Here is a 27,605-nt window from a genome sequence, read left to right on the forward strand (position 1 = left end):
ACTATCTGAAGAAAGTCAGGCAACTATTACACAATTAAGTGGAACACTGTGTGAGTATAACCAGGAAAATATGACTAGCAGAAGTCTACAGCGACACTGGCTACCATTAGAGATGCGACACGATTTTGTCTAAGTGACCAGCATGATGTACATGGAGGTAACATTTCCGTATTTCCACAAAACTTCCAAGAAAAAATATGTTGAATTGTGAAACATTATTCACAGTTCGGCATACATTTACTAATAGAAACTATTTGCCAGCTGGTGAGAAGCCAGTAAGCTTCAAAACAGGTCTCATTTTTTAAATGTATAGCGGATTTTCATACTCAGATAATGCTGTAAAAGTTAAAAGATATTGATAACTCAGGCAGGACCATGGATAAGTATTTCTCTCTCTCTCTAAGTTGGATATACGTCCAAGCATTATCTTTGACTGAACACCGAGAACACTTGGACTCGGTGTTCAGTCTTCAGTGAGAGCAGGAAGTGTCTCTATGATCGGAATCGAACGAGGCAATGAGTTCCAATTTTGATTTGGATTCCACCACTACGTTGAAATACTCCTTGAATATTCCAAGAAGGATTGACGCACCTTTGGACAAAATGCATTTTAGTTCTTTGAAATGCTTTGTAATGAAAATTAAAAAGTAATACGTCGGATATATAACGATTTATGCATTTTTAAGTACAGAGATTTTCGAACTATTATTTTAGTGTTATCTTAGATTCGTAGTACAATACTCCCTTCTGAAACAAATCTTCATGCTAGAAACTTCGGAATTTTTTAGCCAATTACGATTAAGCATGTTGGATCACAGCCAATCTGAATTTATCAACTGTTTCATTTGCTCTTAGCTAGAGCTAGTCTCTCTCTCTCTCTCTCTCTCTCTCTCTCTCTCTCTCTCTCTCTCTCTCTCTCTCTCTCTCTGTCTCTCGTACAAGGTACTAAACTTTGTTTGATTTAAATACGATGATGCCAGAAGAGATATGTGATAATTGGTATCAAGGAGAAGCCAAATCACATCTGCAAATTGAAAAGGGGAACACGCACAGAGAAAAAAAATATTAAAACAAAAACGGTAAGTGGTTAGAAAGAACATAAATTGCTTAAATGAGGTTAATAAGAAGAAAAATGGGAGAGAAGATCGTTATTATAAATTGCTCGCGTTTGTTTATTTCGTATACCGTGCTTTATTTGTCTTATTACTCTTGATATGAATGATATTCGTTGTTAAGTAAAATTTGAATAATTTTAATTAAACACTAGATCTGTGCACAGTCTTATATATTGCCTTAGTGTTTCGAGAATATCTTCTTCAATACGAAAAAAAAAAAAAAAGAGATCTCGCCTCCTCGGACAGAGAAGACAAAATTCTGGATTAACACGATGTATGAGAAGTATTCTGGATGAGAAAGATGGATAAACCGAGCAAGTCTCAAGATAGAAACGTTCCATAAATGGAAAGCCCTTAAATATCTTTCCACATATTGATCGACATTTGTGAAGAGGACAAACTTGGGAAGGTCATCCAGAAACAGATAGGTGACCTTTAAGAAGGAATCGAAAAGAGAACAATCAAGAATTTTTTTTTTCTTGTTCACATGATCGACAATAGCAAAGGAAGTTAGAGAAGATCGTATACATGTGAAAAGAACGTCAAGAAAACTCTGTAATACGTATATATGTCCTCCAGATCTAAAGGAGGAGCAGGATGGGATAAAAAAAAGAGTGGTATGTCTGAGATAAATCTTGGATTAACTTATAAATGCCGTCGCAAGGCAATGAATACTAAACAGGAGAGTGGAATTCCAAAGATATCGAAATGATTCAAAAGAGAAGGTCAGACACCGGCCACAGTAAGAACGTTGTCCAGACTAGAATTTAGTATGTATTGAACTATGAATAAGGAGATTTTATTCGCACAGGTGACCATAGGAAATCAGCAACTGCCATCTTTTAAAAAGAATTCACATTTAGTATCTTTTGATTCTATTGCCTAGTTAGCCAACCTGCGACCTTTCAGGATAAAATGATGAAAGGCAACTTTACACTCTGCATTATTTTCTAAATTGTTCTTTTTGTGTGATTTTTAAGCAGTTTATTTTACAGCCTGTAACTGGAATAAAAAGTACTTCGTCTAATTATACTTTTTTATTTTCCTCAAAAGATTCTGTCTTTATTTATGCTACCTTCGTTTCAAAAAAAGATTGCAATTCTCAAAAAGGAATATAAAACGATTATTAAGAACTTTCATTTCATCTTGATGCAAATCTTAAGCCCATTGACGAATTTATTTATTTAATCTTTCGCTGTAGAAGAACAGGTTTAAGGGTCCATTTATTTAAATATTGAAGCCATTATCGCCAGTTCAAATATTCTGTTTTTCAGGCGATTTCGCTTTCCAGCCCCATTTGAATTGTTTTCATTCACTTTTCGTGATTACCACTCGATCAGATGCAATGGGGTTTCAGCTTGGGAGTGCGCACGTGTTTCTTAATGGCATATCTGGGCCCATAATAACAGGTTAATGTACCTGTTATATACTGGTTTGAAATATTTGATTCTTTTAATTCTCTTTTTAAGAACTAAGTGATTAAATTGACCTTAACAAAAACTGTGTGGATTGGATTGTTGTAGAATATGTGGTAAAAGTAGCTAAGGCCATTAGGCATCAGTATGTCGTGTATGTAAACGCGCATATTGAAATGAATTGAAAAATTACAAACAGTTTTTACAAAGCATTCTAATCACTGTTTGTAAACGAAATATGCACGTGCAGATAATGTAAAATTAAACAAATGTACAGTCAATATAACACAATAATTGCAAATATCTGCTCGGATTAATCATTTAATTCGCGCAATGGCAGCGCCACCGTACAACTACTCAAGTGTAGGCGTATCGTTTGACGTACACCCTTCTGCCGATAGATAGCAGGAGAGTATATACCCAAGAATACGCTGACACTGTTGCAAGTTCTGACATGTTGTCGGGTAATTGTAGAGTGGCTGTAAGTTACGTGCTGTCGGTGTGAACCGTTTTTGTGAGCTGCATATGGAAGATTTGAAGACTGAGCAAACGTTTTGTTATTCGCTATTGTGCTCGACGTGGTTTTAATGCTACAGAGACTGTGAGAGAAATTCTAGAGGTTGATGGAGACAAGTATTTGAAGTAGACTTCAGTTTTCAAGTGACACATGCACAATGACCACTCTTCAAGTCTTATCAAGAAATGGTTTGCAGGAGTGATTCTACGAGTGGATTCGTCAATGGCGCAAGTGTATACACTTCGAACGAGATTATTTCGACAAAGAGAGAGAGCACTGACAGACCTCGATGACGAAGGTTAAAATCAAGATATGTCCATTCCAGGAATTAAATGGTCAACCTGTGTATATAATCTAATTTCATATAAGGAAATAAAATTAATAAAAAGATAAAAAAACCACACCAGTTGTAACAGCTAACCTGTTCAAAATTTCTCCTTATGTTTCCGAAATGGCAACGTATTTTGTTATTGAAATTCCATTGATATAAAATATTCATTTATTGATAAATATAATTAAAATTATTGTATAATATCCTAAACGAGTTTTCATCTGAGATATATTGCACATCTGAGCAGTACAAGTTGCACAGATATGCAACCAATTAACTTTTCGAACTTGAATGTTTAGTAATGAAGTGTTTGTCTTTTGATCTGTCCTTTATAGCGCGTTATAATTCATTTTGATCCAGGTGGTTCGGGGTTAAAACTCAATCTATCCTTCAGAAGCACGCCAACCACCTTTTTCCACTTTTTCGCTCTTTAACAGCTTGGGGACAAAACAATGAAAACGAGTTTCAAATAACTTCCTATACATAACGTTTTCTTGCGACCTTTCGCATCGTGCATCATTATAAGACAACCAATGGCGCACGACTTTAGACGCACTTGCTCGAGATATGCGCTGATTCTCTGGAGATGATAGTGCAAAGCGTGTACCCACATACGGCATGAAGATCAGGCAGTTAAACTCTGACCTTTTTATTTTAATCGCGTTAGGACTGCAACACGCGCAGGAAAATGTTATTTCGAGGAGAAGAACGGAGGGACTGCACGGAGGGGCATTGGAAGAAATGAGTGGGCAAACAGTGGAGAGCTATCGCGTAATTGGCAATTGAATAAATGATAATGCTCGAGGTAAATATAAGCATTTCGCCATCCGACGTTGCACTTGGGTTTTCGAGGGATCTGCTGGAACAAATAAGAGCTCTGCGCTATCAAAAGCAATTCTTCAAGCGACATTCCCACCTGAAAAACCATACTGTTAAGTGTGTACCAATAATATGGGTACGGTATTGCGTGCCATTGTGAACAGTTTTATGAGAATGTTTTCGATGAAAGCCTAACAAGAAGTCGTTTGGGAATTGTGTTTTTTTTTAGTAAAGTATCGTGACAACGCAGTAAAATAACATTAACTTTAGCTGCTCGCGTGCATTTAATTGTTTCACTAAATAATTCAGAAAGCAATGACCTTACTTTCCAGTATTAACGCTGAACAAACAACTTCTTTCGCCACACTCCCTCCTCTAGCTTCTTTTGTCTAAATGCCATCCAGAATAACTCGGAAGAATTGTGAAAGTATTCGTATCCTTAAGTTTACTTAATGCTTGGTAAGACGAAGCTACGCGTATGACAAAACGTGTAAAAGATATTTAAAGAAAGAAAGAGCAGAAAAACAGTTGTAGCGAAATTTTGGGAGAATACTATTTAGTCAATGCGGCTTGAATTTGCATTGGAAATGAATTGAGTTGCTGCTGCAGACAATTGTACGAAGATTAAAAGAACAGAGGAGGAACATCGCAAAAGAAACTGTGGCCGGTGACTGCAGAAAGCATTATAAACGTATATGCCGAAATTGGTTATTGGACTTCTGGACCTGGAACGGTATTACTTAAAAAGAGAAATACTTACGTCAAATGAGATGATAGAAGATGTAGATGATGAATATGGATGATAAATGGATGAATGACAGCTCCTAAACGAGAGCAGTGCATCTCTCTAGAATCAAGTGGGCGACATTTTCTCATATTCGTAGAAAGTCCATTATATAAATGTTACAATCCTAGGGATTAGAAGTATTTTTCAGAGAATGGTGGTACTTCAGCCAACCTGGATTCCTCTGTTACAGAGTGGAAATCGAAAGGCATATTTTATCTGCGGTTTTCGTTTGGCTAACTCCTGTTTAATGGTAATCGTAACTCTTCAGCGAAGAGTCCAGATTTTGCATTTTTTTCCGCAGATTGCACAGTGGTTATAATTACCGTTCTCCACATACCGGATGGAAAAGACTGCTCTCTGAATCTCGACAATGATGGGAGGAACTTTTATGGGCTTTTTTTAAATTTTGTGGCTGGGTTATTCGGGTGAGAATAGCAAGGTTTCCCTCTCCCAGACACTTCAGATTTGACCCAAGAAAAACAGGCAAACTGACCAGAGAACACACGCAATTTACGGACATAAAGCACACAATAGATGAGGTCATTCTCGGATGGCCCCAATATATATATATTGGGGAAGAAAATCCCATATAAGAAGCTTTCCCTTATACTAGGTTTGATTTCCATTATTTCCCACGTAAGAAGTTTCCCGGGTAAAAAGCTTTCCCCATAAAAACTACGTGATAAAGATTACAGAGTATTATTATAATGACATTTTCCCACTTAATACGTTTTTTAAATATAGAATTCTTTATTTTTATATTAAAAATATAAAATAATATAAACATGTTGGTAATCGAACAAGTTGGTGCCAAGCATCATTTTAGTTCGTAGTAAACCACCAAAGTAGGTGAAATGGCGTCATTAATTTTTACATCCAATATTGTGAATGTCTTCACAGCGAGTTGCCCTGATATTGCACTACTTCCAATAACACTTCGCCAATGGAGAAGACTAGTGTTACTTAATCTCGGCGGATACCACCACCGGGGTATCCATCTAGAATCCACTGGTGAAATGTTGCCTCTTCGAGAATCCACTATTGAAGGTAGTTCAATATCAGGGCAACTCGTTGTGAAGGCATTCACAATATGAGATGTAACAAAAACGAGCCATTTCACCTACTTCAGTGATTTAATACGAAATAAAATGATACTACGCACTAACTTGTTCGATTAGTGAATTTTCCGTGGTCTGAGGTTTTTCAGTCCTGAAACCTTTTTAGTATAAACAGTTTTATATAATGGAAGTGACATATTGCAATTGTTTTCATCGATATCCATAATTGGATACGTCGAATTACTTAGTGGATTGTTGCTCTGTCTTATTGTAATTGTGACCTTTTAAGGTATGTTGAAACTCCAATCATCTCATCCTTCCAACTTGGTAATGAGTTTAATTAATAGAATGTTAAGCAATTAGAAATCCTCAGTTTAAAAATGTTTCCCATAGGCAGAGTAAAATACTTATAAATTCGGAAATAGTACTTAAAAAGGATCTTTAACTTATGTATGTGTATCTTTTCATTTTTATTTCATACCTTAAAGGTCATTTTCCCTTCTAAGAAGTTCTAAATCTCCACTCCCTTGGAAAACTTCTTATCCAGGAAAATATAGAGTAAGTGGATAGGGGTGTAGTGGCACACACACACACACACACACACACACACACACACACACACACACACACACACACACACACACACACGTGTCAATATCATGCCACTGTGCCAGAAAGTGCTTCATCCTGCTGCAGTATGAATATCATGAAGTCCTCACCAAACAACTTCATTCTGGGCGAAGAGTTCCTGATATTGTGCATCAGTCAAGATACGCTTTATGAAACTGCATTCTCATTGAACCTTCTCAGAAAAGATGCGTCCTATAATGAACATAGAGGTGAAACTGCACCACACAATAACAAGTGGAATTTTATTCACAGGCACGTGAATGTGACCTTTCCATACCGACATATTCTGGGTGTTAAAATTACCTTTCAATTTGAAGTGCTCCTTGCGGGGGTTCACAGAATATTGCAAGGCCAATTACTTGTACTGTCCGTCCCTATCCTAGCCAGGAACTCAAATATTTTTCAGGATTTCTCGGAATGAGCTGTTGCACCAGGTGTAGCATGTTTCTCAAGACCTTGGGACAATTCGCCATGAAAGGTTTGGTTTATAGCAATCTCTCTCTCTCTCTACCACTATCGGACATGTGAATTATGCGCACTTATCTCGGTCATAGCAGGAGCAATCTCATTGATGCACACAGAAAATGGCCGCTTTCCTCTTACATGGCAAATTACGCGTCTCTTGTGCAACGGATTTGCGTAACCCATTCTTTGACAGAAACCTATATCTTAATGTCATTATTATACTGTATTAGTATCACTCTTATACTACTTGAAATTAATAATATAGTTTATTAGGCTGTTCGCCTACCTGATGTGCATACAGGAAAAGAAAATAAATCAGATACAACTGCCTCCAGTCCGCCTGAACCAGAGGCAAGAGGAGTCTGTCTGCAGCGTGGTCTGATGATGGGTATCGGTAAAGATACCCAAACTATCACTTTAATGTATAGCAATGTAGGCGAACAGCCTAATAAACTATATTATCAGTTTAAAGTGGTATAAGAGTGGTATTAATATAATAATAACCTTAATGGAAAACAACCACGTATCGTCCTTCCCTAACTATATTGGACCTGTATCTTAATCTTTACCATCGGCGATATTCAGGAACCGTAGCCTAGGATTCTAGTAATATGGCTTAATTAATAAATCCCAATCTGTTAAATACAAATCTCACGGTGTGAATATAATTTTTATAATTCTTCTATACAACTCTATTTCACACTGTTGGTACTTTAAGAAACTATGTTTTTTTCACGTTATACCTTTTCGCATTATCAGACTGTTGTCTAATATAAATTTCGGCCCAGCGCAGTTAGCTGTTTTTCCATTTATACGTCATTCCGTTTTCCTCGATATTCCATATTTTCACATCGACCACTGACGACACTGGAGGCCTCAAATGGTCTGTTGTACCATGTATGGACAAATTACTGACATGGCAACCGACAGTCGAATCTCTTTGAAACTGTATAAGCTTCTTGCTGCAGCTCCTACTTGCTGCTACTGATATCTCGCTGTTTCTTGCACGCACTTATTCCCTTCCCTTATCTGCCTTTGCCTGGCTCGCACATGTTCATTACCTTCGAGGTCCAAATACCTTTGAGAAGATTGCGGATTATACTTTCTGAAAGACAGTAATTGTGTTTAACTAGAGGAATTAAAGTTTTTACTATAAAATACTCACAAACCCCACATTTGTAGCTCATTCATTGTCTTTATTTATGTCTTTTAGACTCGTTACGGGTTTTAGACACAGCAGTTCATTTATTTTTAGACGTGCTTCGAGTTGGCTACTTGTTTATGCTCTCAGGTTTCATCTCACTTGGGAAATTATAACGTTGCTATGAGAGCTAAAACATGAAAACAATGGGATGGAAAGTAACTGATACGAATCGATCATCTTTACGAAGTGGGCGTAATTTTAAATATTTATTCTAAAAGGAAGTTTGCGTGATATTCTGTGAATTTGAGCGAATGGACAACTAACAGTGGATGAGTCTTAAAGCAAAGGTGATAGTGTTAGATGATTTTTGAGTCCTAATAATAGTCCACTGAGGCAATAGCATATAGCAAGCCGAGTGGCTAACTCCTCCAGCTCCTTCTTTCAAAAGGTCTAAGTTGACGTCGCAGAACAGAAGTTCTAGATGCCTGTTAACTCCAGGCTGAGTTAGTTAGTCGCAGATAGATGTACGGAATTCCTACTTAATTGTTTTTAGTCTCCCAAAAACATTCATAGAATCTCCGATCGCAATGCGCAGAAAGTCTAATAATTTGCGAATTATGAACGGCGCCAATAATACTGTCGTGGTAACAGATTCTTGATAAGTATGGGCAGGTTAAACCAATAAATGAAACTTGCAGCTTTATAAAGGTAATCTGCATTTAGTGAGATAAAAATAGAGATACAGTACAGTATAGGCTAAGAATGTTATATATTTGATTCAAACGCACTGAGACTTCGATTATTGGACCAACTGGAGCTTGACCAGATCGAATAATCGACTTGTGCGTATAAAAATGAGTAGTCAGTTTTTATATCGACTGTCATCGAAGTGGAACAATCGAAAAACGACGTTAACCATTCTTCGGTTTTTAAATTCCACTTTTGCCTTCGATCATTAAATAAGTTTTGTTGTTTGCAGCACACCAGACTACGTTATGTGGCACAGTTCACTCAGCTACAAGTGCAAATATAATATAGTGAAAGGAGACCTCGTTCGACGTTGTGTTAATAAACTTAATTTTAATAAAATTTAACTTAATTAAAAGAAAAGAACCGAAAGAGAATATAATCGTAGCTATTCTCGTTCACTATAAAGAGTGCATCAACGTAAGTCAGGTTACCATTAAAGATAAATTTCTCGTCTTCCTTAACATGTTTTGACTGATGTAGAATAAAACTGATATACGATAATAAATGCGGAATAAATGTCTATCGCTTTAATGACTGATTCGGTTAATTGACGTTTCAGATGATACCAATTCGGATGACTGACGTCGACCTTTGAATATCTCTAAGTTGTCAGCCTGAACCATTCATAGAAGGAATTTGATTACAGTGATTAACAAGTGCTGACTAAAACAAAAACTTCCTACAATCCAGTCTAAACTTCTTCCACCGTAATTTCAATTTATGGCCATAGTTCTGGAATCCTTTATAAAAGTGAAAATTTTGCTTGCTTTCATTCAATTTACTATAGCCCTCTCAGACCTTATTGCCTTCAATCAGGTCTCTTTTAAAGCGACTGGTTTCCAAGCTCTATAGCCCACACATTCGAAATTCTTGGCTAAAGAGTTCCACTCTTTGAGCATCAACATTTCTGTCTATCCGAGGGGTCGCAAAACACTATAACCACCTGCCACTGTGCCCATGTATCAGAGTTTAAGTCTGCTATGTACGTGAGTTCACAGTCTGATTCAGACACATTAAAAATCATATGTCTGGGGAGGGGAGAGGTCTGATATAATGATAACTACCTCTTATCGGGGCTAATTAAAATACGATAGCTGGAGATAGCAAAAGAGAAGCAAGGATCAGGCAAGCAGTCAAGAATGTGTGGACAGTGCTATTAAAAACAACAAAAAACGCTTACTGTATCTGAAAATATTAGATAACAGTTAATTAATTATCTAATAGTATTATATAGGACACACACACACACACACACACACACACACACACACACACACACACACAAAATTCTAATTCTGTTTCAACCGTTTATACTCCATCTGACGGCGCATTATAACTCTCATCGTTTTTGGGCCATTAAAACCAAAACCCAAATCAAACTCCATATAACAATTCGCTATCAACGCATGCAACATCTAAGTGGTGGGGTTCTTCTGTCAAACGATCCGCAATTCCACCCTCTGAGCATGAATGTTTGCGCCTCTTAGTAAATGTCAAAACATGAGAAGAAGCTAGGTTTTCGCTGCCAAAAAAAAACCCTTGTCTATACACCCACTATTCCTCTTATCGTATGCTTGTCCCTCAGATAGTACTCATCTAAGGTGCTCCCGAAGCCTGATCAGACTGTCAACCGCCCAGGAAGGTTGTTTAATTCCGGTGCGTGACAAAACGATAACCAAACTCTGAGATCAATTGGTTTTTCCCTAACAGATATTTTTCTTTTTCAATGTGAAAATTCCACCCTCATTCAATTTGACTCCCTTCATTGCCCTTATGTTCTGTGATTAGACCACTCCCCAACCATAGAGGCCTTGATTCCAATCTCTGTAATTCACACATTTATGATTTCTCCTCATATGGATGCTGCTTTGCTATTCTCACCTTGAAAGGGTCCAAAAACAGACGAGTCGCCTGTTTTTGGATCCTTTCATTAATTCAATGTATTTTCTTAAATGCGGAGCCCAAATCTAAACACAATATTCCAAATGCGAGCTCACCACTGAGTTTTATATCGGAGCTATAGCTTCCTTCTCCAGAAGTGAAACGCTATTTTATATTAAGATATTCTATTCTTGAATCGCTAAATATAGTAGCGATTCAAAATATTAGAGATAGTCATGGTCTCTGAAGCCACAGAGACCATGATTTAAATTTAGATCTGATTTAAATTGAGTGCTAAGGAGAGTTCTAAGAAATGTTAGAAATCTGTTATGGGGCGTCAAAAACATAGGGTGGAGCAAATATCGGCACCACTAAAGGAAAAGAGATAAAATCTAGTGAGGTAATTTTGTTAATTGTGGATGGAAGTTAGGTTAGAAATTAAACGTCACGCGGGAGAAAAATATCAGAAAAATCTCTGAAATCCGAGTTTGTTGATAGTCGAACTTCGTAATTGAGGAGGAGAAAAGAAAATTAACGGGAAAAAGTTGTAGCCAGGGGATATTCCATTCTTGGTTGGGAGGAAATATATGAAAAGGTTAATTAAGCTACTTTAATGATTTTCAACGGGCCAGTGAGATTAAGGCTAAGTCGTACCCTTCGGAAATGTGATAAATTAGTTTTTCTTCCAGTTCCAATTCACAAGGGAGATCAATGCATAAGACGGAACTCGCAGGCTCGTTAATCTTATGGGTAATAGCAGCGAGAGGTGATGAAAAAATTAATTGCAAATCGAATTCGGAACATTTCGACGAAAGTTTGTAAAAGCAGTGTTAACACAGTTTCGATAAACATGAAATAGTTGTGAAAAAACTTGCAGCCATCGAGGAGACCAACAGAAACCTGGAATGGGGAAACGTTATGGCAGCAGTTTTGTTTAATTTTCAATAACCTTTCATGGTAACCAATAAAAGTGAGCGTGGATTTTTACAGTATGTATATCAGATCATTTGTTCTCTTGTCTAGTTCTGCCATCCAACTAAACAGTCCCCCTTCGTGTTAACAGTGACTTTGGAGATATTTGTTAGATTTCTGCATTTTTTGTTCCTAATAATTTCGAAGTATTTTCTTCATCCATGGGCGCTCACGAAATATAAAAATTTCCCCGTAATTTTAAAAATTAATGAACGAGTGCTCCGCCGATTTTCACACCCCATGACGTAACGATAGCGGCAGAATACCGCCTCTGCACATACTCTCTAAAGGTCATATTTAATAAATGGTAATAGCTGCGCATACGTTATGCGATGAGGTATTATGGAAAAGGTCGTATTGTTAAAACTAAGCCAAAAGAGAATAATGAAATGTAAGTATACTCCAAGATGTTTTTCTTCCTTTTCCCCCCATTTCTTTTTGCAGATGCAGAAAACATTTGCTTCATTTTTAGCCATTGTAATACTAATAAATGGTGTTTTACTAATTTAAGTCGTTTTTGTTTCCACAAGGAAGTTTAATCAGTTTAATCTGGACATTGAACCAGCCTGGCATTAGAAACGCCTACCTAGTACCTGGTTGCACTACTTTTGGCCTGCCAGACACGCCTGGATATATCGAGACATAGAATTCAGGTGCTGCTATGGTGACTCATGCCAACCATACCGCATCTAATAGCTGTCGTGTATTCGATGGTACTGTATTCAGTCTCCGAATGGCCTGAATTCGTCTGATCTATTTTTCCAATTGAACATGTTGGCTTGAACGGCCAACGTGTTTAATTGAGAAGAGATCAGGCGAGTTTGATGGCCATGGGAGGACACTTGCTTGATAGCTCATCGAACCAGTCCAGTACCGTTACAGCCTTCTGACACAGAGCTTTGCCTTACTGAAAGATGCCTTGGTGATCTGGAAAGATGGTCAGTTAAATCATCGTCTTAGATATGATGGTGCACGAGGTTCCAGAGAGGTACTGGTGAAAAGGCATCGGGCCTCCCCAAGAGCTTCCATCCAATTATGCTCCACACCGTTACATCCCCCCAGCGCCGATCTGTACAGAGGTGCAGAGGGATTCGAGAGCCTCATATTGAGCATGCCGCACCCGCAGTCCGTCAGGTACATTTCGAAATGAAATTCATTGGATAAGACAACCCCTTTCCAGTAATTCACGTCCATGCTCTGCTGTCGTGCTCCCTTTACATGAGACTTATGTAAAGTCTCATGTAAACTTATGTCAGTAGGGTTACTGAGGTGAGCCGTCGTCATCGATAGTCCAGCCGTTCTAGTGTCCGATGTACGAAGTTGAAATGGGTCGTACTGTCCTCTACGTTGTACTGCATGGTCAATTGTTTTACTGACTACGCAATACAACAAAGAGGTGACACATTAGCTTCTTCTTTCGCTTCTTTTAGTGAACACCGCTTGGATAGCCTATATAAGATCTCTGGCTGCTGGTTCTGCTACGGTTGGTTCACTTCTTGCAGATGAAATACGGCTGTACGGAAACCTCCCACTCAATCTGGCCCTAATGATCATCCCTATTGGGTTACGTCACCTATTCATTCTCTGTGTGGAACCGGGCTATTGAGTGCTATAGTTCCAGGCTCTGACGAGCTTATATATATAGTCAGTGCGCTACGTGATGGCGTAGCAGGAGACGTCGTGCACGAAGTCACGATTGGGGGCATTCCTAATGCAAAGATACCTCAATGTGGCTTCGTGCGTGAAATCTGTTCGTGCATTATGCATATTTTATACAAGAGGCTTTTTATGGCGGACAGCAAGTTTCTATAGAACTAGATTTTCCAGTTACAAATTTCTGGATGCAATGAAGAGTAACTGATTTAGCTTCACAATTTCCAAACTTTCCAGTCCAGATGTACTCCTCTTTCTTGTTGGAAAGCTATAATAACACTGTTAATTATTTATAAATAGGCATCGTTAAAATGATATAATTGTGATGCAGCATGTACGCGTAGTATGGAGCTCTACATGGCCGTATTTAAACCACAAATATGCTGTCTATTGTGATAGTGAGCTGCTTGTCTCTGGTAGCTGTGAGTTATTAATGTAAACTCCTCTCGAATTGACTTAGGGTCTTACAACTATCAGACAAGAATATTTTTGGGGAAAAGTGCATATAGCGAATGAATTTAATCTGAAAGTAATTCGTAGCCCTTTCGGCAATGATTTTTCGCACGTGTGTGTGTAATTGAGTGTAGATTGAATGTAACTGAGTTTAGGAAAATTTCAACAGTTACAGAAGGATCTTCTTCAAGTGGAATTACATCCGGTCATCAACAAAATGCTGTTGATGACATGAACACGCTTCATGTAATAACTGTATTCATCAGAGCTTTCTCAATACATGCATCTTGAATGTTTTAGTGACAGCGGTTCCATCATTCCTTCTTAAAATGAATTCAAGCATTATACGTCTAATATATTCTCCTGATTCCTCCATCTTGTTTTCGACGTCTTAAAAATGAAGCATCCTGCTCTTTAAGACATAAAACGTTGATGATGTAATTAATATTCACATATTCGATGTGAATATGTGAATTTTGGCAATTCGAAAAAAAAAACGAAATTCTTTATGGTATTATCTGATAGGTTACTTTTTTAAAGATATTTCTTAAGGTTGAAAAATCTAATTAAATTATAAACTTAAAGAATCTGCTTTAAATTATTTTTCTAGGAAACAGTCTTGCTTAAAACGTTGAAGAAAATGTCTGGTATCTGGTGTTCCGAGAAAAATTTGAATGAATTAAGAATTATGAAATGATGCAGTGAAAAAAAATAAATTTGCGATCACTGACTTAACAAAAGAAGTTAATTTCAAAAGGAATTCGAGAGTAATCCTGCAGATTGATATTTTGTCTTATTTTAAGCCCAGAGTTCGGAACTAAAATACTTCTTGATGCTTTCCTTTAAATGAAGTTTTCTGCTTCTGTTCTTGATCGATTCTTTGTAATCTCTGAGTAGCGCATCTTAAATCGCTTCAAGACGTCTTATACCATCCGTGCAGCCAATGTGTGTTCATATGTTTTTCCAGAGAGTGTGAGAGAGAGACTGATTTATTTAATGAAAGAACACTCTCCTCTCAAAAGCCACATTTCAGTTTCTAATAAAGAGGTTCCAGTCATTTAACCTAGTCATTAAGTTAACGAGTTTGCCATGCATGGAATTCGCAGTGAGATGGGTTTGAAGAAATTGGTTCCTTTTGATACCAATAAGACTGTACAGTGAAAACGGCTCTAATGTTGTCTTGTGCCGCTAGTCTCCATCTCTTCTGTGTTAGAGCGCTAAAGTCCAGCATTGAAAAGTACAGTTTGTTTATCCATAATTAGCATTTACCGAAGTACAAAAAGTTTTCAGCAATTTTTTCAGTCTTCGGGTGATCTTTTATTTAAATTCAGGACTGTACAAATATCGCTGCTAAGGGGCGACGTAAGATTATGTATATTACAGCTTTAGATTAATAGATAGTCGTTTTAAGGCTATGAAAGAATCGGAGCAAAATCAGGGGAACCATTCATTTCAACGGCTCCGACCGGCTAAACTCAACCACACTTGAAAAAGGGTTAAAACAAGAGAGAGAATATTTTAGTCAACCATCTTCAATTTTAAGTTACAAGATTGCATAGTGTTGCAAAGTCCCTTCACTGCCAAAAAGCCAGGGGTTAGTAAGCTCCTATCAAAAAGTAGATGCAGTCGCCTTTGAAACACAGAATGTCCTGATTGAACTCCAGGATTATCTACGAGCTAAAGTTGAATTCTCAGAAAGCAGCTCAGATGACCTTCACAAAAAGTAAAACAAAGAATGAAATAACACTCAAAATCGATAGGTCTGTCATTGAAAAAGTTCACTCTCACACTGATTTGGGGTTGAAGTGGGATGAAGTACGGCCAGGCAGAAAACGCTCGCGGCCCTCTGGGCGATCCGACAGGAGCTGGTCGGTCTTAGGCCTCGAGGGTTTCTCTTGGATTACGTCCAAAGAAATTTGATCCCCGTATCGCTGTATGCATCTGTGCTTTGGCCAGGGAACGGAGTATTGGCTCCTGAGATGGTTAAACAGGGAGATGAGTCACCATTTTACCATATCTCGAAGTGTGCTGTACGCAAACCTCGGCATGAAACCATGGGAAACCATCATCAAGAAGAGGAATTTGCACACTTTGGCACAACTGCTTTGTGGCCGAATGGATTCACCCGACATTTGGGAAGTGACGACAAACGCTCGGACAACCGAATGAACCCAGTGCAATGCAGTGCAACACCTTGTCTTAGATCTCCACTACAAAACCTGCAATTCCTAGAATCAGTGTTTCCGGCGAATACGTTCGGACCATATAACTCCCTGGGAATTGATGCCTCAGCTTTCTGCAGCTCGAAGCGCTACAGACAGGACATCCTGAAAGAAGTGTATAAAGTAGAACTATTGACTGTACCACTTTCATAGTTTTGAAATTTCAGTGTCTATATGAGCTTACTTGTACATACAATGTGTTTTCCTTTCTTTTAATCCAATCAATGAATATTTATAATGTATATCCCTTTAGCCAAACCAGACTGTTCCGGGGGTTCCCACTGATGTCGAAATAAAAAGATGTTAATAATAATAATAACAACGGATTATGCATCCGTTATATCTGAGCTTAAAACAAGTAGATAAATTTTAAACGATATAAGATGTTCTGAGCGAAGGAAGCAGAGTAATTTTCACGCCATTCTTTTAATGCGAAAAATACGCCATTCTAATTGCAGCTTTTGTTATTATTTATATAGTGTATTAGCATCTCAGGCGTATTGTGCTGTGTGTATTATGTCTGCTCAAGGCGTTGTGCGGAATGAAAAACCAGAATAGCTCACGGGTTAACCCTCCTACCAAAGAGATAAGAGGGTTAACCCGTGGAGAGACTTTTAAGAATTCCTCTGATCTCCAATGAGGTTCAAATTGCGTGGCTGACTGTGCTGCCACGGAGGAGAGAGATCAAAGCTAGTGAGAACTGCAGCAATTATAGTAAAGGCTTTGATGTTTTTAAAAGACCAGTAATCAACGTATCAAAAGGGAAAAAAACACAAAACAAGCGACCCTTACTCATTCAGAAGAGTAACTTCATTAGTAATGGAGCAATGGGATATCTAAACTAGCGATCCTCTCGCTGAATTATATGAACTCTTTAGTAGGCTGTAGTGGAATCTTCCACTGTACACGCTTCCTTAGCATATTCTGCAGTCAGTTTTTAATAAATGAGCTTCCGTTGAAATCCTCTCGTCTACAATTAATGTTCATAATGAGGAGAGGGTTTCCTCCACGCACGATGTCTTATTTGAACGGCGTAGTTAAGTCGGAAAAATGAGCTGGCAAAAACGCGCACAGCAAAAAGTGACAGGGTACACAAATCCAAATTGATGACTGCACCCAGACGAAAAAAAAAAAAAAAAAAAGGAGAAAAAACTATAACAACGCTGAGCGCCCGGATACTTCAGCTACGAAGATTAAGGAACACATTCCATAACGATTTTTATTAAAAAAATTAGAAGCGACGAAATTAAAATAAAGAATTTTATCCCTCTTATAAGATTTATCGCAAAGAAAACGAATACGAATGCATTTTTGAACCCTGTTGTTTAGTCAGAGCGCTTGTGCTTGTTGAACCTTTCATGGTTAAAATCAAAGGAACTTCAATTTCTAACAGTTAAGAAATTTATCGAATAGTTTCTTCGCTTAGAGATTACAGAGGTTCTAAAGCTCAGGCGATTACGATTATTAATAGAACAGATTATTAATATTATTCTTAAAGTAATTATATTCATTACATTCCAGCTCATAAAGACTTCAGCAAACCCTTATCGAATGGGGAATTGGCTTTGTGTCACAGTGGTCTATTTACCATCACCTGCCAAAAATTGCAAATACTTATTACGTTAGAAACAAATTTAGACAATTTTCTCCATCCGTGCTCAGCTAACTGCCACGATATAATTATGGGCTGATTTCAATGTCCCCTATGATATATCCATAGAGAACTGATCCTCTCTCCAGTTACTTTACAGTAACAGAAAGTAACGATCATATCGGTTGTATAAGTTTCCCACAGACCGTAACATCCATTTAGATTTAATATTTTCTACCGTTCGTTCCTTTATTAAAGACTTAAGTACGATGTCCTCTGATCAATTTTCTGGACCGAGATATCTTAAACGACGCTTGGATTAACTACAAAATACGTAATTTTCGTAATTGCCTCTTCTGCTATTTGTAGTAAACAAATCAGCACAGCCCATTGTCATTTATTTCTTGGCTGTTTCTCTTCTTCTTTATAAATGGTGTGGCAGACAATGATACTTAACGAGGCCAAGGATTATGTAGTATCTAGTACGGACATTAATTCCAAAAAATAAAGGAAAAGAAAAAAATTGCCAATCGAAAACATAAAAGTGCAGCAGGAGGGTTCGTTCTAGAAGGACAGCACGTGGAGTGGGTCATCAATCTATAGCAAAACTAGGATTCGGCTCTAAATTAAAAGTAATGCATTAAAATGTTATTTTTGGTAAACCGAATAATTTGTTTACAGTTACACTTAAACAGATTCCTCAGCCTCCTATTGTCGCGTGGAACTTATAAGTCAAAGCTCAGGATGAGATGGAAAACCAACACAACGTTTGTATTTTATTCGTTAGCGAAACAGGCTATTTTTATTCGACTTTTTGGCTTCTGAATCTCTGAATCTACTCAATGTTCCCTAGGTGAAAAAGCTTACATTTAGAAGCATTAAACTTCAGTTGCCATTTTCCCAGACCATTTGCGCAACCGATCTAAGTCATTTTGAAGCAAAATTGCCCTAGTTCTTGTCCTTCTTTGCTACTTTAAAATCATCAGACAACTTCGAATAATTCCCCTGTAGTCCCTCATCAATGTCATTAACGAAAATTAGAAAGAGAAACCTCGCCAATACTGATCTTGAGACTTGCTACACTGAGGCATGTTCATTTATGACTATCCTCCTTCTCCTATTTTTTAACCAGTCCTTGATACAACGAAGGATCTTAGCAGTAATCCCGATTTTCTCCAGTTTAGATGATAGCCTTTCACTAGAAACCTCATTAAAAGCTTTACTGAAGTTAAGATAGATAATATCAAAGTTGTTCCTTGCATCCAACTTTTTTATGACTTCGTCATAATAATTTACTGAAGGCAAGACTTTCTTCCTCACAAACCCCTACTGCGATCCACTAAGGATTCCTCTCCAATCGAGATGGGTCCTTATCGTGCCCTTAATCACAGCCTCCGAGACCTTGCCCATCCAAAGTCAAACTCACTGGTCCATAGCCGCCAATCACGTCTTTTGCAACTCCTTTGTGGACTGGGGAGACGTTAGTGCTTCTCCAGTCTGGGGGGAGGGGATCTCCCCGGAAGTCTAATGATGATCGCATTAATATCCTCAACAGGATGATGCATTCAGGTACAGCCTATTGTAGTATAAGGTGTGTACCATCCACTTCTGGAGACTTACCTTCGCTCAGTTTCAGAATTTTAACCATTACTATCTGGGAAAAAAACCCGTTGTGTTTTGGTATGGGATTTTAAGAAATCATACCAAAATTCAATAGGATTATGGACATTTGTTACTAAATTACATTTATTAAACCACAACATTCACCTCTCTCTTCTGTTGGAACAGACATTTTGTACTGCGACAGAGCGACTCATTGCCTGTATTGTCTTAATGCATTCTCGGTAGAGGCTCACACAGTTGGATAGATATCTCAACTCTGTGCAGTAGATGCAAAGCTCGTTGAAATCAATGGATTCTACGGCCCAATTCTTTGCAATTAATTATGTAACATACCATTACTACGTTTTCCAATACAACATTACTTAGATATACAAACAGTGAATACAAGATCGGTACACATTTTATTCGGTAAACAAAGGATAGTGTACTAAGAATTTCTTAGATAAATAATGTATTATTTATCTAAGCAATCGGTAAACAGTTCGTTCCAACAGTCCCACTTCGCGCTTGAATTGCCTTAATGCATCCTTGGCGCATGATTACAAGAATGCCTAATTCGTTAGATTAGTTTGGTAGTGTTTAATATAAAATTAGAAGGAAAGTTGAAGGAAATCTAGTCCACTATGTGCGCTAGATTTCCTTCCCACACTCTTTGGGGAGCCTAAACTTTATTAAGAGCAATAGCTGAAGCTGGAAAAAAATGAAGAATCAGCTGGTTGTATAATCTTCGGCACTGACTTAGACTTATTCTACTATTTATTATTCATATCAGAGAATAATTTACAAATGTCTATGTTTAATGGACATAGATTGATAGTTAAAAGGAATGCAACGAGACAGCTTTCTTAACTACGTTGTATAAACACCCTTTTATTGGATATTGCCTTTGAATTACGTGAATATGCGCATGGTCTCATAACGTGGAGTGAAGTGAAAAGAAGTCGGTTGTAGTATACAATAAAAAGGATGGAGAAGAGAAAGAAATAAAACATACGCATATTGATGGCGTTCGTTGCATAGTGCAGCTGTTTATACATGTTATTATGCTAAAAAATCGACATAAATCAATTTTTAATTGAATTTGTGTTGATTTTTGAATTTATTTTTAATAAGTTGTTACTGTAATGAAACTAAAATGGGACAGCGTGTAATTAAATGTCTTTTTATGTTTCAGTTATGGTGACATGGTACCTGCCACTATTCCGGGCAAGATAGTCGGAGGCGTCTGCTCTCTAAGTGGTGTGCTCGTAATCGCACTTCCAGTTCCTGTCATCGTCTCCAACTTCTCTCGGATCTATCACCAGAGCCAGAGGGCAGACAAAAGGAAGGCACAAAGGGTGAGGGTTTGTATCTTTCCTTTTTTTTCTAATCTGTGGTACCTATATGAAAATCCTAGTTTTTTAGAGCTTCGCTGATGTAATCAGGCAGTCGTATATTCAGGTAAACTTATTACCGTATCTACTGCACTTTTCACTTTCTAATTGCATTTAGAAATTGTAACTTGATTACTCACATTCAATACTAACACTCTAACTGTGCACAGTTCATATATAAGAATGCGGACGCACATATCCCTGCAAGTAGGTCATAGCATTTCTAGGACTATACTCCCTTTATACCACAGTAATGACCTTCTAACGATAATAACCAATCCTCCTTCCATTCTGGTTGAATTTCCTGCATCCAGATAGAGGTGTAAAGAAATTATGGTCAGCCTCAGTCATGAACTTATGAATGACACTCGCTTTTAAAGTGTTTAGGGTTATGTCATAATGTTTGTATACTAATATTTGGATAGAGTGTCAACAGTAAAAGTACTCAGACCGAATCGGAAGCTTAGAAACCTAAAGCTGTTTGGATAAGTGCATTTTCCTTATTTGCATTATTCGTCGAGATTTCATACGAAATCATCCATAGTCCATCATCTCAGTTTGTCTGTTAACAATAAACACCCTCACAAAATGCGAACAGAATATTTAAATGACTGCAATTTGCATATATGAATATCTAAGGTAAAAGATTACAAAAGTCATCCCTCGCTTTATATTTGATTAAATAATAAATTATCTTTCTCTGAAGCAATGTTTCCTAAAGGTTGGAGCATGTCCAGAATGAAAACAAAGTCAATAGTCTAAAAATTCTTGCTAACAGGTAATCACCAGAATCAGTAAATTTATTCAGACAAAAATCGGATTAATTATGTTTCTGGAAATAAAATATTACTGATAACAATGTTATCTGTAAATTATTCACTAAAATACTGCTGTGTATTAGGGGATCCCAGATGCATATGTAATATAAGGGTGTGCCTGGCAATGCATTTTTTTGGATTACCTTTCCCCGCTTTCTTCACAGATAAAATATTTGTCTCACGAATACCTATAGTGTTTATTGAAAATAAAGTCGATGTATTTTCTCCTTCTATCTAGAAGTTTGCTCGTATCCAGACGATTTACAAGAAAGGTAACAAATCTCTGCCATCCAAATATCATGTATCCGTCTCTCAGTAAAGGAGAAATCCATTAACTGCCAGCTCTTACCCTATCTTATTATTATATTTTCCACAGCAAAACCTTCGATTTCACTATGGCAAATATGATTTCCAGCAGTGTTCGTCCACTCTGGATCTCGTAGCTTAGGGTATTCATCTGCTGACAGATTCTAAGAACAAGGTTAGAGAAACCCAAGCTCTTGCTTTTCACTATAAGTATACATGAGGGTTTTCCGTGAAGTCCTTATAAGCAAACAACAATTCTATGCTTAGTTATTATTATTAACATCTTTTAGTACCAAAATTCTAACATGGTTAATATAAAGTCATTAAATACTTACAGAAAGGCATTGCCTTTTACAAGTTTATTGGGCTTACACGGTAATAATTTCTAACAAATATATGACAGTAATTTCTAACAGATTGTGGCTGTTTAATATCTAAGGTAAAAGATATGATACAATGTAGAGTTTACATTTTCTTCCATTCGCTGGACGCCCACTTCAAATCCATATTGATTCATAATTTTGTAATCATATTCACAACAAAATGAACTGTCTTCTTTGCAGGATTCTCCAATTAAGGAGACAAATATATCAAGTTGTGACCATGAAAAAAATTTATAGGTTAGAGTGACATAACCTACAGGAAATTCTGGAGATTAATGTTTTGAAGTAGTAGTAGCGCTTATGTAGCATCAGCCAAAAAAAAAAAAAAAAAATTCACACAACCATTCCCTCTAAATGTTTGTCCAGTTCCTCCTTAAATTTATTTAACCTATCAACTTTCGCAACGACAGATGGAAGTTTGTTCCAGCAATTAACCATCCGCTGGCTAAAGGAAAATTTCCGCACATCTATTCTACGTAGAGCTGTCTTTCCTTAATTTGAATTTATGCTCCCTTAGGTTTGTAATCTGAACAAGTGGAAGAATCCCATCAGAATTCAGCGTGCTCAACCCATTCAAGGCCTTATACACCTCAATCACATCACCTTCGCAGGTGCCTAGTCTCCAGCCGCTGCAATTTGCAGAACTTAAGCCTCTCTTGGTAAGAGGATCCATTCATTCCCCTCACTAATCTTGTTGCCCTTCTCTGTACACGTTCAAGCAAATCTACCTCTTTCCTAAAATGAGGCCTCCAGACCTGTACGCAGTACTCAAGGCGTGGCTTGACCATTGCCTTATACAGAGGGACAATCACCTCCTTTTCCCTGCTAGCAAAATTCCTGTATATCATTGATAAAACCCCATGACCTGCTCTGGCATTGCTCAGAAAACTTCATATCTGACTGCACAATTACTCCCAGGACTTTCATTTTATACCACCCAAAGTGTAGTACCACACAGTCGGTACGTTCCTCTTGGGTTACTGTTACTTCTACCCACATGCAGTACTGTGCATTTGCCAACGTTAAACTTCAGTTGCCACTTCTCAGCCCATCTTCCCAAATTTTCTAGATCCTGTTGCAACAGCATACTAACTTTAGTGTCATTAACAACCCTGCCAACCTTTGTATCATCTTCAAACTTGGACATTAAGCTTGATATATACCTTCATCGATATCATTGATAAATAAACAAAACAACAATGGACCCAACACCGAACCGTGTGGGACTCCACTAATAGCATCAGTCCACGAAGAGCAGCGCCCATTGATTAACACCCTCTGCCTTTTCCCACTCAACCATCCTTTTATCCATTGTAGCAACTTACCCTTAATACCATTCTGCTCCAATTTGTACAGTAGTCCTCCATGCGCAACAGTGTCAAAAGCTTTCCAGAATTCAAGTATATGATATCAAAATTAATTATTTTTTGCATCCAGTAAAAAGTATCCAAAAGTAGTCATAGTATCCAATCAAATTTGTCAGACAAGACTTTCCCTTAACAAACCCATGATGTGTCTGAATTATTGCTGCTATTGCTGAAGTCTTGTCTAGATGATCCTGCAATTCATCTTTAACCAGTGACTCCATTATTTTACCCGGAACAGAAGTTAAACTAACTGGCCTGTAACTACTCGTATCACTCCGCGATCTCCCTTTGTGAATTGGGGATACATTTTCACATCTCCAGGCCTTGGAAACCTTCCCTGAGTCCAAGGATGCTTCCATAATTATGGCTAAGGGTTTGCTTACTTCCTTTTCCGCCTCCTTTAATATAACTGGATAGATCCCATCAACCTCAGATGCCTTTCTTATGTTTAACTTCAACAATTTCTCCTCCACTTTGCTCTCGGTTATTACAAAATCGTTAAGCACCCTGCTGCAATTTGATGAAGATGCAAAATACTCATTCAATTTGTTTGCTATCTGAGCAGGATCATCAACAGTCGAACCATCGATATCAAGTGGACCAATCTGATTCATCCCCTTCCTTTCAGAGTTTATATAAGTAAAGAAATCCTTGCTGTATTTCTTAGCATTCTTTGCCAAAGATTTCTCGTGTGCCTTCGCCTGCCTAACCTCCTTTGTGACTTTATTAGAAACTAGCCATAGGCTTCTGTGTGGCCTGATAATTTATATGCATCCCATGCGTTTTTCTTCTCTGCCACGAGTCTCATTATTTCATTTGACAACCATTTAGGCCTAAACCTTGAGACAACATTTCCATTTCAGTAGCACTTGAGTTTGTCTTCTGATCAAGCACCGAAACTGAAAGAAAACAAAAATATCGATCACACGTTACGAAAGGAGAATATGAAATTAAAAATACGGTACTAAGAAAGCTGAGAAAAACCGATAAGAATCCCCCCCCCCTGTGGATATCATGTAGTGTAAATTTGCTGTTTTAAAAAAATGTTTTTATTTTGATTTTTGCGAATGAGTGTGGCCATTTCTCTTCCTTTCTCTCTCTTTGACCAATCATATCGTGTGAGGATAGATGGCACGCCTTTTTTTTTAAATTCTTAACAAATTCTGGCTGGAGTACTACAAGGTTCTTTTCTTTCACGTGCTATTTTTTTCATGTATATATCAGTAATCCCCTTTTTTCCAATGACTGGCTATCTGCCTATCTATAGTTTTGCTCATGCTAACACACTACCTTCTTTTTCCTAGCTTGACAACCCTTTTTATTCGCGAACAACCACGACTACTAAATATCCACCATCAGCTCATAAAACTGATCTCTAATCATTTTCGAATGGAGAGAAGAAATTAGTTAACTTCGGTCCTTCTAAAACCCAAACTTGTCATATCCACAAAAGGAAATTACATTCTCCCATGCCCGTATTCAACAACATTCAGCTTTCAAAACAAGAACACAAATCTGATTAATTCCTGATTTCCAACATTTGTTGGCATTCACATATTACAACTATTAGTACTGTACTCCAAAATCTAGTTTTATTTTCTCTTGGTGTTTCTCCCTTTGAGTAGCTGTTAACGCTCTACAAATTCAAAATCAGCTTAACCAAACATTAATATTGGTCCCACTTCTGAAAGGAAGTGTCCCAAATCTTTCTAAAACTGAAAGCTCTGTTAAACTCCTTAATATTAACAGACTTTCAGTTGTTGCAGCATGTTTTTTCTACAGATATTTCCACAAACACTGTTGGCGTCAATAATTCATCTCTCTCTTTTTTTTTTCTGAACCAATCCTAGCACATATGTCAATTAGCTAATATCCATTCAAGCTTTAAATCCAAACTATCGAATATCCATCTATTTTCTGTTTATACTCCGGAACAACAATAGAGAAGTTTAAAGGATAAAAACTACAAAAGAATTGCTGTATTTTGTGCTATCCAGTAGATTCGAATACCCGGTGGGTGTATTTGTATATTTTTACTTTGTCCACTAGGCTACCATAGTGCCATTTTCTCCTTCTATCTTTATTTCTTCTAATTATGTACTTTGGAAAAGCTTCTTCTTCTTCTTCTTCCTATATTTTTGAAGATCACAACATATATATTCAAGTCCATGGTTAAAAAGTGTCCTCTTGCGAAAAGCCACTCAACTCGTTCAAGCATAGGTTCAAATAAATTTTCTTACGAGAAGCACTGTTCAAATACAAGGTGGTGTTTAAACGAACACATCACAAACTTTGTCCGTTCTTCGTGCATACATACAAATAAATAAAATAAATGAATAAAGTTCATTTAAAAAATGTTTTGCCATTAGTTTAAAATATTGTCCAAACCCGCGTATTTGACGAGTTCTCCATAATACCATTTAAAATATCTACTGCATCAATATACTGGAGGAAACATTTAAAAACAGTATCAAGCTGGTACATCCTATCATATCTTGTTTAATAGTCTCTTATGAATTTATTATGTTTTTATTGCTAACTTGGAAACTCCAAAGATTCTTGGCTTTTACTTTATACGAGAACCTTACCATTTCAAGACAACCGAAATGTCGAAGACAAGATTGGTTGCTGTTAAATTTCGCTAGCTCTCCATTTCATTTCATAGTGTTTTTAAAATATTTCCCCATAACAATTCACTGCACTTTAGCGTCTAATCTTGTACTCAACAATTTTTCTGCACTCACAATCTAGCAAATTTAAAACCCTGAGGTAGTATAACAGAACGCAGTTGTTTTTGGTGTAGGGTTTTAGGCGCATCAGGGACTTAGACCGTATTGCAACATATACACTGAGCGATCACTGAATTATGACCCCTACCTAATACTACGTAGGTTCTCCTTTTGCCCTCAGTACAGCAGCTATCCGACGTGGCATTGATTCAACAAGATGTCGGAAGCGTTCGGGAGGTATGGCCAACCAAGCTGTTCACAACAAGTGGCTGATGGCTCGGCGCATTGTCTCTTGGAAGACACCAACGCCATTCGAAAAAAAGTGTAACATATCGGGGTGTACACAGTCAGCAAATAGTTGACGATAGCGGAGACCACTGATACATTGTTTCACATGCACCAGGGTTCCAAGTTCCTGCCAGTGACACATGCCCCACACCACACAACCTCCTCCATCGGCCTGCACCTTTGATACCATGCATGATGGATGAAGAGCCTCATGTTGTTGATGCCAAATCCGTACGCTTTACTCCATGTATTTACTCCACACCATCCACGGTGTGTAGTAAATAACGTGACTCATCCGACCAGCACACCTTTTCCAGTCTTCTAACGTCCAACTTGCATGCTCTTTGCACCAGGCGAGCATGCTCTTTACGCCGATGAACCTTGGTTAGGAGAGGATGCCGTAGGGGTCGTGTGCTGGTATAGCCCATATGTGCGAGCGTACGACGCATGGTCATGCCAGATATTGTTCCGGGTTGGCCCATGTGGTATTGGATAGTCAGCCTTCAACAGTGCTGCGCCTGTTCGCCTGTACGAGTCGTCGGACCCGGCCCTCACCTCTAACATCAACCTTTCGCTGACCTTCGCAGTTTTGTTGTCGGGTCGTTGTTTGACCATTTTAACGCCAGTCCTGGTACACTTTAACTACGGCGGCTCTCGAACACCTCACTAGTTCAGCCGTTTGGAAAACGGAGGCACCAGCTCGTCGAGCACCCACAATCTGTCCTTTATCAAAGTCCGATAAATCCTTCCTTTTACCCATCGCGCTCGGAATTTATTACCTACTGAACCACTGACACCTTACCTATGCTACTTAGGTCTAACTGAGGACTAACTGAGCATTCTCGTACCTCACGTGGTCAACGGGTTGCATTCAGTTTTCATAGGGGTGGTCATAATTCCGTGATCACAGTGTGT

General features: G+C 37.9%; 1 protein-coding gene across 6 annotated transcripts in view; it reads left to right on the forward strand.

Annotated features, from left to right (window-relative positions):
* Positions 1-27,605, forward strand: part of Shal (Potassium voltage-gated channel protein Shal) — a 264,104-nt gene that overhangs the window by 99,534 nt on the left and 136,965 nt on the right. For 5 of the 6 annotated variants that reach the window (XR_016547418.1, XR_016547417.1, XM_090381766.1 and 2 more), the window contains exon 2: positions 20,601-20,769. Coding sequence is in view for 4 of the 6 variants with exons in the window: in XM_090381766.1 (XP_090237892.1) it covers positions 20,601-20,769 (169 nt within the window). In the remaining 2 variants the exon portion in view is untranslated. The remainder of the gene's footprint in view (positions 1-20,600; positions 20,770-27,605) is intronic. The other variant, XM_090381767.1, reaches the window with a different exon arrangement.

The sequence above is a fragment of the Mastigoproctus giganteus genome, chromosome 9, assembly GCF_048544385.1.
Source record: "Mastigoproctus giganteus isolate SK-2022 chromosome 9, ASM4854438v1, whole genome shotgun sequence".
Classification (NCBI taxonomy): Eukaryota; Metazoa; Arthropoda; class Arachnida; order Uropygi; family Thelyphonidae; genus Mastigoproctus; species Mastigoproctus giganteus.